Source organism: Salvelinus fontinalis, chromosome 14 (assembly GCF_029448725.1).
Source record: "Salvelinus fontinalis isolate EN_2023a chromosome 14, ASM2944872v1, whole genome shotgun sequence".
In the NCBI taxonomy this organism is placed as follows: Eukaryota; Metazoa; Chordata; class Actinopteri; order Salmoniformes; family Salmonidae; genus Salvelinus; species Salvelinus fontinalis.
This window is the reverse complement of record NC_074678.1, coordinates 37,552,642-37,569,083: the sequence shown is the minus strand read 5'-3', so window position 1 is coordinate 37,569,083 and position 16,442 is coordinate 37,552,642. Positions and strand designations below refer to the sequence as shown.

The following is a 16,442-nucleotide window of genomic DNA, read 5'->3' as shown; positions in this document are numbered from 1 at the left end:
TGCAGCGATCTGCTTTCTCAGGTGTCTGTGTGTGTCTGCAGCGATCTGCTTTCTCAGGTGTGTGTGTGTGTCTGCAGCGATCTGCTTTCTCAGGTGTGTGTGTGTCTGCAGCGATCTGCTTTCTCAGGTGTGTGTGTGTCTGCAGCGATCTGCTTTCTCAGGTGTGTGTGTGTCTGCAGCGATCTGCTTTCTCAGGTGTGTGTGTGTCTGCAGCGATCTGCTTTCTCAGGTGTGTGTGTGTCTGCAGCGATCTGCTTTCTCAGGTGTGTTTGTGTCTGTCTGCAGCGATCTGCTTTCTCAGGTGTGTGTGTGTATCTGCAGCGATCTGCTTTCTCAGGTGTGTGTGTGTCTGCAGCGATCTGCTTTCTCAGGTGTGTGTGTCTGTCTGCAGCGATCTGCTTTCTCAGGTGTGTGTGTGTATCTGCAGCGATCTGCTTTCTCAGGTGTGTGTGTGTCTGCAGCGATCTGCTTTCTCAGGTGTGTGTGTCTGTCTGCAGCGATCTGCTTTCTCAGGTGTGTGTGTGTGTGTCTGCAGCGATCTGCTTTCTCAGGTGTGTTTGTGTGTGTCTGCAGCGATCTGCTTTCTCAGGTGGGTGTGTGTGTGTCTGCAGCGATCTGCTTTCTCAGGTGTGTGTGTGTCTGCAGCGATCTGCTTTCTCAGGTGTGTGTGTCTGCAGCGATCTGCTTTCTCAGGTGTGTGTGTCTGCAGCGATCTGCTTTCTCAGGTGCGTATGTCTGTCTGCAGCGATCTGCTTTCTCAGGTGTGTGTGTGTGTCTGCAGCGATCTGCTTTCTCAGATGTGTGTGTGTCTGCAGCGATCTGCTTTCTCAGGTGTGTTTGTGTCTGCAGCGATCTGCTTTCTCAGGTGTGTGTGTCTGCAGCGATCTGCTTTCTCAGGTGTCTGTGTGTGTCTGCAGCGATCTGCTTTCTCAGGTGTGTTTGTGTCTGCAGCGATCTGCTTTCTCAGGTGTGTGTGTGTCTGCAGCGATCTGCTTTCTCAGGTGTGTGTGTGTCTGCAGCGATCTGCTTTCTCAGGTGTGTGTGTGTCTGCAGCGATCTGCTTTCTCAGGTGTGTGTGTGTCTGCAGCGATCTGCTTTCTCAGGTGTGTGTGTCTGCAGCGATCTGCTTTCTCAGGTGTGTGTGTGTCTGCAGCGATCTGCTTTCTCAGGTGTGTGTGTGTCTGCAGCGATCTGCTTTCTCAGGTGTGTGTGTCTGCAGCGATCTGCTTTCTCAGGTGTGTGTGTGTGTCTGCAGCGATCTGCTTTCTCAGGTGTGTTTGTGTCTGCAGCGATCTGCTTTCTCAGGTGTGTGTCTGTCTGCATCGATCTGCTTTCTCAGGTGTGTGTCTGTCTGCATCGATCTGCTTTCTCAGGTGTGTGTGTGTGTCTGCAGCGATCTGCTTTCTCAGGTGTGTGTGTCTGTCTGCAGCGATCTGCTTTCTCAGGTGTGTGTGTCTGTCTGCAGCGATCTGCTTTCTCAGGTGGGTGTGTGTCTGCAGCGATCTGCTTTCTCAGGTGTGTGTGTGTCTGCAGCGATCTGCTTTCTCAGGTGTGTGTGTCTGTCTGCAGCGATCTGCTTTCTCAGGTGTGTGTGTGTGTCTGCAGCGATCTGCTTTCTCAGGTGTGTTTGTGTCTGCAGCGATCTGCTTTCTCAGGTGTGTGTGTCTGCAGCGATCTGCTTTCTCAGGTGTGTGTGTGTCTGCAGCGATCTGCTTTCTCAGGTGTGTTTGTGTCTGCAGCGATCTGCTTTCTCAGGTGTCTGTGTGTGTCTGCAGCGATCTGCTTTCTCAGGTGTGTGTGTCTGCAGCGATCTGCTTTCTCAGGTGTGTTTGTGTCTGCAGCGATCTGCTTTCTCAGGTGTGTTTGTGTCTGCAGCGATCTGCTTTCTCAGGTGTCTGTGTGTGTCTGCAGCGATCTGCTTTCTCAGGTGTGTTTGTGTCTGCAGCGATCTGCTTTCTCAGGTGTGTGTGTGTCTGCAGCGATCTGCTTTCTCAGGTGTGTGTGTGTCTGCAGTGATCTGCTTTCTCAGGTGTGTGTGTCTGTCTGCAGCGATCTGCTTTCTCAGGTGTGTGTGTGTATCTGCAGCGATCTGCTTTCTCAGGTGTGTGTGTGTCTGCAGCGATCTGCTTTCTCAGGTGTGTGTGTCTGTCTGCAGCGATCTGCTTTCTCAGGTGTGTGTGTGTATCTGCAGCGATCTGCTTTCTCAGGTGTGTGTGTGTCTGCAGCGATCTGCTTTCTCAGGTGTGTGTGTCTGTCTGCAGCGATCTGCTTTCTCAGGTGTGTTTGTGTGTGTCTGCAGCGATCTGCTTTCTCAGGTGTGTGTGTGTGTGTCTGCAGCGATCTGCTTTCTCAGGTGTGTTTGTGTGTGTCTGCAGCGATCTGCTTTCTCAGGTGGGTGTGTGTGTGTCTGCAGCGATCTGCTTTCTCAGGTGTGTGTGTGTCTGCAGCGATCTGCTTTCTCAGGTGTGTGTGTGTGTCTGCAGCGATCTGCTTTCTCAGGTGTGTTTGTGTCTGCAGCGATCTGCTTTCTCAGGTGTGTGTGTCTGTCTGCAGCGATCTGCTTTCTCAGGTGTGTGTGTGTCTGCAGCGATCTGCTTTCTCAGGTGTGTGTGTGTCTGCAGCGATCTGCTTTCTCAGGTGTGTGTGTCTGTCTGCAGCGATCTGCTTTCTCAGGTGTGTGTGTGTGTCTGCAGCGATCTGCTTTCTCAGGTGTGTTTGTGTCTGCAGCGATCTGCTTTCTCAGGTGTGTGTGTGTCTGCAGCGATCTGCTTTCTCAGGTGTGTGTGTCTGCAGCGATCTGCTTTCTCAGGTGTCTGTGTGTGTCTGCAGCGATCTGCTTTCTCAGGTGTGTTTGTGTCTGCAGCGATCTGCTTTCTCAGGTGTGTGTGTGTCTGCAGCGATCTGCTTTCTCAGGTGTGTGTGTGTCTGCAGCGATCTGCTTTCTCAGGTGTGTGTGTCTGTCTGCAGCGATCTGCTTTCTCAGGTGTGTGTGTGTATCTGCAGCGATCTGCTTTCTCAGGTGTGTGTGTGTCTGCAGCGATCTGCTTTCTCAGGTGTGTTTGTGTCTGCAGCGATCTGCTTTCTCAGGTGTGTGTGTGTATCTGCAGCGATCTGCTTTCTCAGGTGTGTGTGTGTCTGCAGCGATCTGCTTTCTCAGGTGTGTGTGTCTGTCTGCAGCGATCTGCTTTCTCAGGTGTGTTTGTGTGTGTCTGCAGCGATCTGCTTTCTCAGGTGTGTGTGTGTGTGTCTGCAGCGATCTGCTTTCTCAGGTGTGTTTGTGTGTGTCTGCAGCGATCTGCTTTCTCAGGTGGGTGTGTGTGTGTCTGCAGCGATCTGCTTTCTCAGGTGTGTGTGTGTCTGCAGCGATCTGCTTTCTCAGGTGTGTGTGTCTGCAGCGATCTGCTTTCTCAGGTGTGTGTGTGTCTGCAGCGATCTGCTTTCTCAGGTGTGTGTGTGTCTGCAGCGATCTGCTTTCTCAGGTGTGTGTGTGTCTGCAGCGATCTGCTTTCTCAGGTGTGTGTGTCTGCAGCGATCTGCTTTCTCAGGTGCGTATGTCTGTCTGCAGCGATCTGCTTTCTCAGGTGTGTGTGTGTGTCTGCAGCGATCTGCTTTCTCAGATGTGTGTGTGTCTGCAGCGATCTGCTTTCTCAGGTGTGTTTGTGTCTGCAGCGATCTGCTTTCTCAGGTGTGTGTGTCTGCAGCGATCTGCTTTCTCAGGTGTCTGTGTGTGTCTGCAGCGATCTGCTTTCTCAGGTGTGTTTGTGTCTGCAGCGATCTGCTTTCTCAGGTGTGTGTGTGTCTGCAGCGATCTGCTTTCTCAGGTGTGTGTGTGTCTGCAGCGATCTGCTTTCTCAGGTGTGTGTGTGTCTGCAGCGATCTGCTTTCTCAGGTGTGTGTGTGTCTGCAGCGATCTGCTTTCTCAGGTGTGTGTGTCTGCAGCGATCTGCTTTCTCAGGTGTGTGTGTGTCTGCAGCGATCTGCTTTCTCAGGTGTGTTTGTGTCTGCAGCGATCTGCTTTCTCAGGTGTGTGTGTCTGCAGCGATCTGCTTTCTCAGGTGTGTGTGTGTCTGCAGCGATCTGCTTTCTCAGGTGTGTTTGTGTCTGCAGCGATCTGCTTTCTCAGGTGTGTGTGTCTGCAGCGATCTGCTTTCTCAGGTGTGTGTGTGTCTGCAGCGATCTGCTTTCTCAGGTGTGTTTGTGTCTGCAGCGATCTGCTTTCTCAGGTGTGTGTGTGTCTGTCTGCAGCGATCTGCTTTCTCAGGTGTGTGTGTGTGTCTGCAGCGATCTGCTTTCTCAGGTGTGTGTGTCTGTCTGCAGCGATCTGCTTTCTCAGGTGTGTGTGTCTGTCTGCAGCGATCTGCTTTCTCAGGTGGGTGTGTGTCTGCAGCGATCTGCTTTCTCAGGTGTGTGTGTGTCTGCAGCGATCTGCTTTCTCAGGTGTGTGTGTCTGTCTGCAGCGATCTGCTTTCTCAGGTGGGTGTGTGTCTGCAGCGATCTGCTTTCTCAGGTGTGTGTGTGTCTGCAGCGATCTGCTTTCTCAGGTGTGTGTGTCTGTCTGCAGCGATCTGCTTTCTCAGGTGTGTGTGTGTGTCTGCAGCGATCTGCTTTCTCAGGTGTGTTTGTGTCTGCAGCGATCTGCTTTCTCAGGTGTGTGTGTGTCTGCAGCGATCTGCTTTCTCAGGTGTGTGTGTGTCTGCAGTGATCTGCTTTCTCAGGTGTGTGTGTCTGTCTGCAGCGATCTGCTTTCTCAGGTGTGTGTGTGTATCTGCAGCGATCTGCTTTCTCAGGTGTGTGTGTGTCTGCAGCGATCTGCTTTCTCAGGTGTGTGTGTCTGTCTGCAGCGATCTGCTTTCTCAGGTGTGTGTGTGTATCTGCAGCGATCTGCTTTCTCAGGTGTGTGTGTGTCTGCAGCGATCTGCTTTCTCAGGTGTGTGTGTCTGTCTGCAGCGATCTGCTTTCTCAGGTGTGTGTGTGTATCTGCAGCGATCTGCTTTCTCAGGTGTGTGTGTCTGTCTGCAGCGATCTGCTTTCTCAGGTGTGTTTGTGTGTGTCTGCAGCGATCTGCTTTCTCAGGTGTGTGTGTGTGTGTCTGCAGCGATCTGCTTTCTCAGGTGTGTTTGTGTGTGTCTGCAGCGATCTGCTTTCTCAGGTGGGTGTGTGTGTGTCTGCAGCGATCTGCTTTCTCAGGTGTGTGTGTGTCTGCAGCGATCTGCTTTCTCAGGTGTGTGTGTGTGTCTGCAGCGATCTGCTTTCTCAGGTGTGTTTGTGTCTGCAGCGATCTGCTTTCTCAGGTGTGTGTGTCTGCAGCGATCTGCTTTCTCAGGTGCGTATGTCTGTCTGCAGCGATCTGCTTTCTCAGGTGTGTGTGTGTGTCTGCAGCGATCTGCTTTCTCAGGTGTGTGTGTCTGCAGCGATCTGCTTTCTCAGATGTGTGTGTGTCTGCAGCGATCTGCTTTCTCAGGTGTGTGTGTGTGTCTGCAGCGATCTGCTTTCTCAGGTGTGTGTGTCTGCAGCGATCTGCTTTCTCAGGTGTGTGTGTCTGCAGCGATCTGCTTTCTCAGGTGTGTGTGTGTGTCTGCAGCGATCTGCTTTCTCAGGTGTGTGTGTGTCTGCAGCGATCTGCTTTCTCAGGTGTGTGTGTGTCTGCAGCGATCTGCTTTCTCAGGTGTGTGTGTGTCTGCAGCGATCTGCTTTCTCAGGTGTGTGTGTGTCTGCAGCGATCTGCTTTCTCAGGTGTGTGTGTGTCTGCAGTGATCTGCTTTCTCAGGTGTGTGTGTGTGTGTCTGCAGCGATCTGCTTTCTCAGGTGTGTGTGTGTCTGTAGTGATCTGCTTTCTCAGGTGTGTGTGTGTGTGTCTGCAGCGATCTGCTTTCTCAGCCCTGGGTCAGACATGTCTGAGTGGAGGTTACAAGAAGAGCAGAGCAGTCAGTGAGTGAGACTGATATCACCATAGTAAGTACTATAGAAGAGAATTAAGACATTCTCTCTGTTGTCATGTGCTACTAGTCTCTCGCTCTTCCTCTCTCCATCTCTCTCTTTGGCCCAGGTGAACCTGAGTATCATGTGTTTCAGAGGAAACCGCAAACCTGTCAATGCCCTCAGCAGCGATTAAATTTAGAGGCATTTCATCTTTTTATTGTGGGTCACCCTAAAATGGAACACTTGACGGGCCAATCTAATTTGGCCCCAAAAAATACAGCTGATCATATTATAAAAACTCCCAGTAAATGATTGGTTCCAATGCTTTACTGGCAACATGTTGCATTAAGTGCTCTCTAGGTGACACAACAAAGCCTTAGTGAACACATTGAACACGTTCAGCCAGGAACCTCCTGACCAGGGCTAACCTGCAGTTAGCTAACCCCATCGGCAGTCTCTCTCAGACCCTCCAGATTAGATTTATTTGGAAAGTGATGTAATGACGTTCATTAGAGGCTCCATGTGTTTCCAAGCTGAGGTCTTTTTTTTTACATGGAGCCTGAGGCTCTTCATTGGCTTCAAAGGGGTGCTAGCTAGATACAGTCTGTGGTAAATGGTTAATCCCTTTCATGTGTGCTCTCCTACGCAACACAGAGGATGTGTCCCAAATGGCACCACATTCCCTATATTGTGCCCATAGGGCTCTGCTCAGAATTAGTGTACTATGTAGGAAATAGGGAGCCATTTGGAGATCCTATTCAGTGGCTGTGGCTTCCACAGCGGACACAATCCAAATACTAGCATTCAGGGACCTGACAAACACAGAGAGGCATAAGGCATTAAGATGTGACATGCATGAGAGGGTTGTGTGTGGATTTCTTGCATGGGAAAACATGTTGCTGCTTTTGTGTTGGGTGTCAAAAGACTGTGTGGACCAAAAAACAACAAAGACAGACTTTTGAAACGTTGCAGTTTTGCAGTTAATTAGACCAATCCAAAGTAATAGTATTATTCCACAGATGTTTTAGAAAACTAGTCGGGCCACTGATGTTGTTCCATTACTAGTAGAGCCATGACTTGTTATTGATGAATGAACATAGATGATCATAGATCATTCTCATCTGGATCGTCATTGTTTATTAGTAGTATTTCTACTGTAGAGATGTGCGGTGTGTATGTTTCCAAGGGCAACAACATGAGTCCAGTATTACAGTTAGTTTCCTTCAAGAGGCATTCTTTAAATAAAACAATATATATATTGTCCCTGGCACAAACAAACGAACGCAAGCTCAAAATGAGGTAACTTCCAGAGAACATCATTCACTGGAGATCCTTATGCTGCCAATTTCTGGATAAAACACATGTTTATTTCTTGAGAAAAACCTTCCTATCCCTCTTCCTCCTCCACCTCCATACACTTCCTCCTCCACCTCCCTACCCCCTTCTCCTCCTCCTCCAGCTCCCTACCCATCGTCCTCCACCTCTACCTCCCTATCCCCTTCTCCTCCTCCACAACCCTACCCCTCCTCCTCCACCTCCCTACCCCTCCTCCACCTCCCTACCCCTCCTCCTCCACACCCCTCCTCCACCTCCCTACCCCCTCCTCCTCCACAACCCTACCCTACCCCTCCTCCTCCACCTCCCTACCCCTCCTCCTCCACCTCCCTACCCCTCCTCCTTCACCTCCCTACCCCTCCTCCTTCACCTCCCTACCCCTTCCTCCTCCACCTCCCTACCCCTACCACTCCTCCTCCATCTCTCTATCCCCTCCTCCACCTCCCTACCCCTACCCCTCCTCCTCCCTACCCCTACCCCTCCTCCACCTCCCTACCCCTCGTCCTCCACCTCCCTATCCCCTTCTCCTCCTCCACCTCCCTACCCCTCCTCCTCCACCTCCCTACCCCTCCTCCACCTCCCTACCCCTCCTCCTCCACACCCCTCCTCCACCTCCCTATCCCCTTCTCCTCCTCCACAACCCTACCCCTCCTCCTCCACCTCCCTACCCCTCCTCCTTCACCTCCCTACCCTTCTACCTCCCTACCCCTTCCTCCTCCATCTCCATCTCCATCTCCCTACCCCTACCACTCCTCCTCCATCTCTCTATCCCCTCCTCTACTTCCCTACCCCTACCCCTCCCTACCACTACCCCTCCTCCACCTCCCTACCCCTCCTCCTCCACACCCCTCCTCCTCCACCTCTCTATCCCCTCCTCCTCAACCCCCCTACCCCTACCCCTCCACCTCTCTATCCCCTCCTCCACCTCACTACCCCTACCCCTCCTCCTCCACCTCCCTACCCCTCCTGCACCTCCCTACCCCTCCTCCTCCACCTCCCTACCCCTCTTCGCCTCCATCACCTCCTCCTCTATCCTTTTCCTCCTCCCTCCCCATACTAAAGCACATAAAGACCCTTACATCTCCATCACTGCACTCAGACTAATGAAAACCAACCACTCTGCATCTTTAGCTCTGAGAAAAGCACTATAAACATTCTACGTATGAGTACTCTGCTTTGAGACTCTTCCTAGCAGGAAGTAGTGACTTAATATCCCAGTCAGTCGCTGTACTGCACATTAACAAACTAAGAAGTGGTTAATCACTGACTTTGATTTCATGCATAGTCAGCAAAAAACACCAGACTCACTTGCGGTCCATTTTTTCCAATGCCGCCAAGGTCCCCCGTCTCCCCCTGAAAACCAGAACATCAAAACAAAACATTAGTACATTTTCTTCCTGTGTGTTAAGATGTTAAGATCCAGCTGATGGTCGCTCAGTCACATGATCAACAGCTTGAACACACAGGGTTTTATACAAACAAATGATTAAAAAGCACACATGGAAATGCTCTTGATTTCTCCTGTTTCTGTTTATTTCCCTCCTGCGGGTTTCCATTATGCTCTATAACAGTCCAGGGAGAATTCCTTCTCTTTGTTCATAAGGCTCAATACATTTATTACACAACCACCTCCCCTTGAAATTACCCAAGTACCCAACTCGTTCACAAACACAGGGACTCTGACTTGCATGGCATTCAGAGGAAAACACTCAAGTGTAATCCATACTAATAAACATCTGCCACATAGTGCAGCAGTAATAATGAAGGCACAAGGCCTTGCACTGGGTTCACAATAGTTAACTCTAATGTAGTAAAGTGAAGAACACGTCTGGAATTCTGCTCTTTGTTTTAAAGAGAAAAACCTAAACAAGAAAACTAAACTAAGACCTGAAAAGTGGTGAGCGGGCCATGTCGATTAGATAGTTCACTACATGACCAAAAGAATGTGGACACCTGCTCGTTGAACATCTCATTCCTAAATCATGTGCATTAATATGGAGTTGGTCCCCCCTTTGCTTTGATGTTGGGCGATTAGGCCTGGCTCGCAGTCAGCGTTCCATTACATTCCAAAGGTGTTCAATGGTGTTAAGGTCAGGGCTCTGTGCATGCCAGTCAAGTTCTTCCACACCGATCTCGACAAACCATTTCTGTATGGACCTCGCTTTGTGCACATGGGCATTGTCATGCTGAGAGAGGAAAGGGCCTTCCCCAAACTGTTGGAACAAAGTGTGAAGCACAGAATCATCTAGAATGTCATTGTATTGATTTTGCATCATTGGAACTAAGGGGCCTAGCCCGAACAGTGAAAAACAGCCCCATACCATTATTCCTTCTCCACCAAACTTTACAGTTGGCACTATGCATTCGTGCCGGTAGCGTTCTCCTGGCATCCGCAAAACCCAGATTTGTCTGTCAGACTGACAAATGGTGAAGCGTGATTCACCACTCCGAGAACACGTTTTCACTGCTCCAGAGTCCAATGGCGGTGAGCTTTACACCACTCCAGCAAACGCTTGGCGTTGCACATGGTGATCTTAGGCGCCCGAAGAACAGTGGGTTAACTGCCTTGCTGAGGAACAGAACAACAGATAAGGCAGCCTTTCCTTTCCCCTGTGTGCGGCTGCTCGGCCATGGGAACCCATTTCATGAATCTCCCAACGAACAGTTCTTATGCTGACATTGTTTCCAGAGGCACTTTGGAACTAGAGAGTATAGAGTGTTGTAACCGAGGACAGGCGATTTTTACGCGACAAGTGCTTCAGCACTCGACGGTCCCGTTCGGTGAGCTTGTGTGGCCTACCACTTCGCAGTGGAGCTGTTGTTGCTCCTAGACGTTTCCACTTCACAACAACAGCACTTACAGTTGACCAGGGCAGCTCTAGCAGGTCATACATTTGACAAACTGACTTGTTGGAAAGGTGGTATCCTATGACGGTGCCACGTTGAATGTCACTGAGCTCTTCAGTAAGGCCATTCTACTGCCAGTGTTTGTCTATGGTGATTGCATGGCTGTGCACTCAATTTTATACACCTGTTAGAAACGGGTGTAGTTGAAATAGCCAAACCCACTAATTTGAATGGGTGTCCACATACTTTTGTCTATATAATGTACGTTTTCATTCCTACTACCCTGGTTATATTGCTCACTGTTCTGGAATTATTCTGGACAGTTAGCTTATGATTAGACACAGCACCAAGGGAAAGAGATGGTTACACACACACTGGACCATATCTGCAAATGGACCTGATGGACTGACACTGTGTTGGTTGTTTTTCTAAACAGTCCAATACAGCATGCGTACAGTATGCACGCTGATAGTAACTTCTTACCTTCAGTCCCTCAGGTCCAGGTTCCCCTATGTAGCCTTTCCTTCCAACTCTCCCCTGTAGAGGAACACACACACACCACACACACACACACACACACACACACACACACACACACACACACACACACACACACACACACACACACACACACACACACACACACACACACACACACACACACACACACACACACACACACACACACACACACACACACACACACACACACATTACAGGATGCATCAACTTTTCATGTTTTATCACATCTGTGTTACTTCATGATGAAACGCCTGGAAATGGGTGGAGATGGAAACCAACAGGAAAACATGCAGGTTGTGTATCTGCAATGTGATTTGAAGGGAGGCTGGAGACACTTACAGTGGTGCCAGGGCCGCCAGGTGGGCCAAGGTGTCCCTCATCACCCTGAAAATACACAGTAAAACAGGTCAACACAGTGCAATGCATCATACACAGCTGGATTTGGGGACCTGTTAACATCACTGGGCACTGGCAGTAACACTAGCTGAGCAACATCCCATCTCACCTCTTATGCACAGATCTACTAATGTTAAAACCACAGAGGGCCTGTGTGTGTGTGTGTGTGTGTGTGTGTGTGTGTGTGTGTGTGTGTGTGTGTGTGTGTGTGTGTGTGTGTGTGTGTGTGTGTGTGTGTGTGTGTGTGTGTGTGTGTGTGTGTGTGTGTGTGTGTGTGTGTGTGTGTGTACTCTCATCGATCACAGTGTTCTCCCTAGCAGAGTGACCTGGATGTTTCTCTATATGTCCACACTGCCTGAAGGAGAGCTTGATGATTCCAATGATTAGCATGTATGATGTTCTGCTTTGAGACATTTTCTCTGATCAAGGGAAAGTTATTAATGCTATAGTGATTGAACTCTACAGCATTTTCTTGCAGGCTATGCAATAAGACTCTGTGCCAGGAAAGAGAGTGAGAGAGAGATTGAGGGGCCTCCCAACTCGGTACCACAGTTGAGTTGGGTGCCAATACCGTAACACTAGCACAATGGAAAGGTGTACGTACGGCACCCACTGTACTGTACACACTGTACTGTACCCACTGTACTGTACACACTGTACTGTACACACTGTACTGTACACACTGCCAAGGCTTCTGTTCTTATTTTCCACTGCTGCCTGGAAAGCCCTGGAGTCTGCCTTGTTTTTGATTAGCACCAAGTGATGAATCATGACGGTATACAGTACAGTGGAACATGCCCTGGGACCTGGAATCACTCTACAGCTCCACATAGTGCTCCACATAGTGCTCCACATAGTGCTCCACATAGCCTGAACTTACTGTAGCAATGCCAACCGCCTCAACTCTGGTTACAGGTTCAACTGTATGTATAAACTGACAATCTGTTTCGTAATCAAATGCAAACTAAATATTGTTAGCTTCCTGCATGTTCAGTTGTGTCTGCAGTATTCTGAGTATAATGTCCAGTAGTTTAGTGGTTCTCACCAACAAGCTACAAATTCATGATAATGTCTCTTACCTCTGTTCCTTTTGGCCCTGGGGGTCCCTGTGGCCCTCTGGCACCTAGGAGTCCCTGCAACACAGCAGGATACATGGTATGTCATACAAAACAGATGTGTTGCTATTATTGAAAACACACAAATGAACCCTCAGGAGTGGAAGATGCACTAAGGATCAGGGGTTGGAACCGGTTCAGGGAACAGAACACCGGAAAATAAATACACCTTTCAAGGAACAGAATCAGAACTGGGAACAAAAGTGATCTACTGTATATTGTTTCGGAACAAAACCATTATTTTAAAATGATGGGAACCGGTTAATTACGTACCACAAAAATCGCAACAAAGCGCCTATGCAAAGCCCTCACTCTGTCACTCAGAAAGGTAATCCAGGGTCTGCCTGCCTGCTTGCTGTCTGCCTGTCTGCTGTCTGTCTGCCTGCCTGCCGTCTGTCTGCCGTCTGCCTGCCTGCCGTCTGTCTGCCGTCTGCCTGCCTGCCTGCCGTCTGTCTGTCGTCTGCCTGCCTGCCGTCTGTCTGCCGTCTGCCTGCCTGCCTGCCGTCTGTCTGCCGTCTGCCTGCCTGCTTGCCTGCCTGCCTGCCGTCTGTCTGCCTGCCTGCCGTCTGCCTGCCTGCCTACCTGCTGTCTGCCTGCATGCCGTCTGCCTGCCTGCCTGCCTGTCTGTCTGTCTGTCTGTCTGTCTGTCTGCCTGCTGAAAATCTTTGTCAGCGTGTAGGCTATCTGCCCCTCCCCCTCTGAAGCATAGGCTAATGCAGCCTAATGTCGAGCTAAATATAAAACATATATATATTTCAGAGCTTTCAAAATTTTACTTTTTTGGGGTTCGAACCAGTTCAGAACTTTATTTTGCAGGTCAGAACAGTGGAACCGAACAAAAAAATGTTTGGTTCTGTTCAGAACAAAACAAATAATTTTGGTTCGAACCCCTGCTGAGGATTAAGCATTTTGAGTTGAGTTGTGGAAACAGTGCTTGTCTTTACCTTAGGTCCAGGAGGGCCGTTGGGACCTGGCACACCGATGTCTCCAGGAAAACCCTGAGAAACGAAACAGGATAAAAATAAAAAAAAGAGTTAGAAATGAATCACCTGGTTCTTTGACGGCATCATTAATCACAAGACTGATGTGATCATATAGGTTTGATGCCACATCTAACATGACACACTCCTGAACACACCTGAATGTATTCAGCTACTTTATATTCCATTCTATTACATCATACTTTCTTTAGATATGTGTGAACAGAAAGGGACTGGAGGATTATCTACATAGTGTGCCTATATGCTTGTATATTGCTATATATGGCAGGGTCAGGGTCAGACCCACACTGCCCCTCTTTTCTAAAAAAGACTTTATGGATTGGCAATGATGAGAACAGAGAGCACACTGACCTGACCCTCTGTAAGACGGGGTAGGCAAGGTCAATACATCTGTATCTAAAGAGTGACAGGGCCTAGCTATGTTATATGAACCTGATGTAAAGGGGGTGATGGATAGAGACGTTGGCTGAAGACTGTCAGACACACCTGCCTCAGCATGGCATGGCCGGCTCAATTAAAACAGGGGATGGGGGGGGGGGGGGGGGGGGGGGTAGGAGTGTTGGTGTGGGGAGAGGGGGAGGGTGAGGGTGAGGGGGAGAGAGGGAGGAAAGTTGGTGGGGGAGAGTGGGAGGGAGAAGGAGAGGGTGAGAGGAGGAGAGAGGGAGAGTGGAAGGAGAGTTGGTGGGGAAGAGGATGAGAGGGAGAAGGAGAGGAGAGAGGGGGAGAGAGGGAGAGTGGGTGGAGAGTTGGTGGGGGAGAGGAGGAGAGGGAGAATGAGAGGGGGAGAGTTGGTGGGGGAGAGGAGGAGAGGGAGAAAGGGAGAGTTGGTGGAGGAGAGGAGGAGAGGAAGAAGGGGAGAGTTGGTAGAGGAGAGGAGGAGAGGGAGAAGGGGAGAGTTGGTGGGGGAGAGGGAGAAGGAGAGGGGAGATGGGAGAGGGGGAGAGAGGGAGAGTTGGTGGAGAGTTGGTGGGGGAGAGGAGGAGAGGGAGAATGAGAGGATAGAGGGGAGAGGGGGAGAGTTGGTGGAGAGTGGAGGAGAGGGAGAATGTGAGGGGAGAGGGGGAGAGTTGGTGGGGGAGAGGAGGAGAGGGAGAAAGGGGGAGAGAAAGCTATGGAGATCTATCAGATTTACAGATGTGGTGTTTTAACAGGGCCAAAGAGAGTAAAATGGAGTGAACCTTTCTGGGCTCTTTGATCTTGACAAGGCAACAAACAGTCAACCACCATAAAGTAGAGTTACAACATTTATAGGACGGATGGTAAAACAAGTGAGACATTGTTGGATTCAGTTTGATAAAAACTTAAAAGACATCTAGTCTGTGAGTCACATGATGTGCACACACCGAGAACATTACAGGATACGTTTGGATTAGTTTGACTTTCCAAATCCTATATATACCTATTAATGGTCTCCTGCTATCCTGCTATCTCGTAGATCTGCTAGATTGGGAATAAATCAGAACCAATGTGACACAGGGATGAAGGAAAGCTTACTGTATGTACTTTATTTCTGTGGTGGGTTTAAGGAGTGTTATCAATGTATTTCTGTGGTGGGTTTAAGGAGTGTTATCAATGTATTTCTGTGGTGGGTTTAAGGAGTGTTATCAATGTATTTCTGTGGTGGGTTTAAGGAGTGTTATCGATGTATTTCTGTGGTGGGTTTAAGGAGTGTTATCAATGTATTTCTGTGGTGGGTTTAAGGAGTGTTATCGATGTATAACTGTGGTGGGTTTAAGGAGTGTTATCAATGTATATCTGTGGTGGGTTTAAGGAGTGTTATCAATGTATTTCTGTGGTGGGTTTAAGGAGTGTTATCGATGTATAACTGTGGTGGATTTAAGGAGTGTTATCGATGTATTTCTGTGGTGGGTTTAAGGAGTGTTATCGATGTATATCTGTGGTGGGTTTAAGGAGTGTTATCAATGTATAACTGTGGTGGATTTAAGGAGTGTTATCGATGTATAACTGTGGTGGGTTTAAGGAGTGTTATCAATGTATAACTGTGGTGGGTTTAAGGAGTGTTATCGATGTATATCTGTGGTGGGGTTAAGGAGTGTTATCGATGTATAACTGTGGTGGGTTTAAGGAGTGTTATCGATGTATAACTGTGGTGGATTTAAGGAGTGTTATCGATGTATTTCTGTGGTGGGTTTAAGGAGTGTTATCGATGTATAACTGTGGTGGGTTTAAGGAGTGTTATCGATGTATATCTGTGGTGGGTTTAAGGAGTGTTATCGATGTATAACTGTGGTGGGTTTAAGGAGTGTTATCGATGTATAACTGTGGTGGATTTAAGGAGTGTTATCAATGTATTTCTGTGGTGGATTTAAGGAGTGTTATCGATGTATAACTGTGGTGGATTTAAGGAGTGTTATCAATGTATTTCTGTGGTGGATTTAAGGAGTGTTATCGATGTATAACTGTGGTGGATTTAAGGAGTGTTATCAATGTGTATCTGTGGTGGGTTTAAGGAGTGTTATCAATGTGTATCTGTGGTGGGTTTAAGGAGTGTTATCAATGTGTATCTGTGGTGGGTTTAAGGAGTGTTATCAATGTGTATCTGTGGTGGGTTTAAGGAGTGTTATCAATGTGTATCTGTGGTGGGTTTAAGGAGTGTTATCGATGTATTTCTGTGGTGGGTTTAAGGAGTGTTATCGATGTATTTCTGTGGTGGGTTTAAGGAGTGTTATCAATGTATTTCTGTGGTGGTTCAGTTTGCTTGGTGTGTGTATCCTGTCCTCTCAAGTTGGACTCTGTCCCCCAAGTTCACGACTTTATCTCAAGTGTTTAGCATTCATTCGACACAGGACAGTGGCTGACCTGGGGTTGGGAGGGAGGCAGCAGCCGTAGAGATACTATAAATAGTGAGCAGCAATATAGAGGCAGTCTAAAGCACTACTCTGGTTTTAGTTCCTTACTGTGTCTTCTCTGTTAGCTTATCTACTGTTTACATGTGTCTGTCTCATGGACCAGGACAGGAGTTTAACATGACCTAGGGTTGGGAGGGAGGCAGCAGCCATAGAGATAGATACTGAGCAGTCATAAAAAGCACTATGAGGCATTACACTGGACCTGTACCCGTGGCTTCTACACACTGTCTCACCTGGTTGTGACAACCTGTGATCAACTAAAAAGATAGATGCCATACAAAGGCACTATACGGCTACAACTATAGTTAATATAGACCAGTGCCCATGTTGCTTTTACACACTGTCTAATCAGAGGGTAAAGATAAAGAGTGATGTGGGGCTGATCGTGTTTTATGGTGTTAGTGATAGTGTGTATCAGTTTACACCCTGACCCCAAA

The 16,442-nt window shown here is 48.7% G+C and overlaps 1 protein-coding gene across 2 annotated transcripts in view; it reads right to left on the bottom strand.

The window, feature by feature from the left end:
• LOC129810766 (collagen alpha-1(XXIV) chain-like) overlaps positions 1 to 16,442 on the bottom strand; it is a 234,889-nt gene that overhangs the window by 115,594 nt on the left and 102,853 nt on the right. For both annotated transcript variants that reach the window (XM_055861629.1, XM_055861630.1), the window contains exons 20-24: positions 13,079 to 13,132; positions 12,099 to 12,152; positions 10,963 to 11,007; positions 10,585 to 10,638; positions 8,563 to 8,607 (exon numbers count right to left, since the gene is read on the bottom strand). In XM_055861629.1, the coding sequence (XP_055717604.1) occupies positions 8,563 to 8,607; positions 10,585 to 10,638; positions 10,963 to 11,007; positions 12,099 to 12,152; positions 13,079 to 13,132 (252 nt within the window). The remainder of the gene's footprint in view (positions 1 to 8,562; positions 8,608 to 10,584; positions 10,639 to 10,962; positions 11,008 to 12,098; positions 12,153 to 13,078; positions 13,133 to 16,442) is intronic.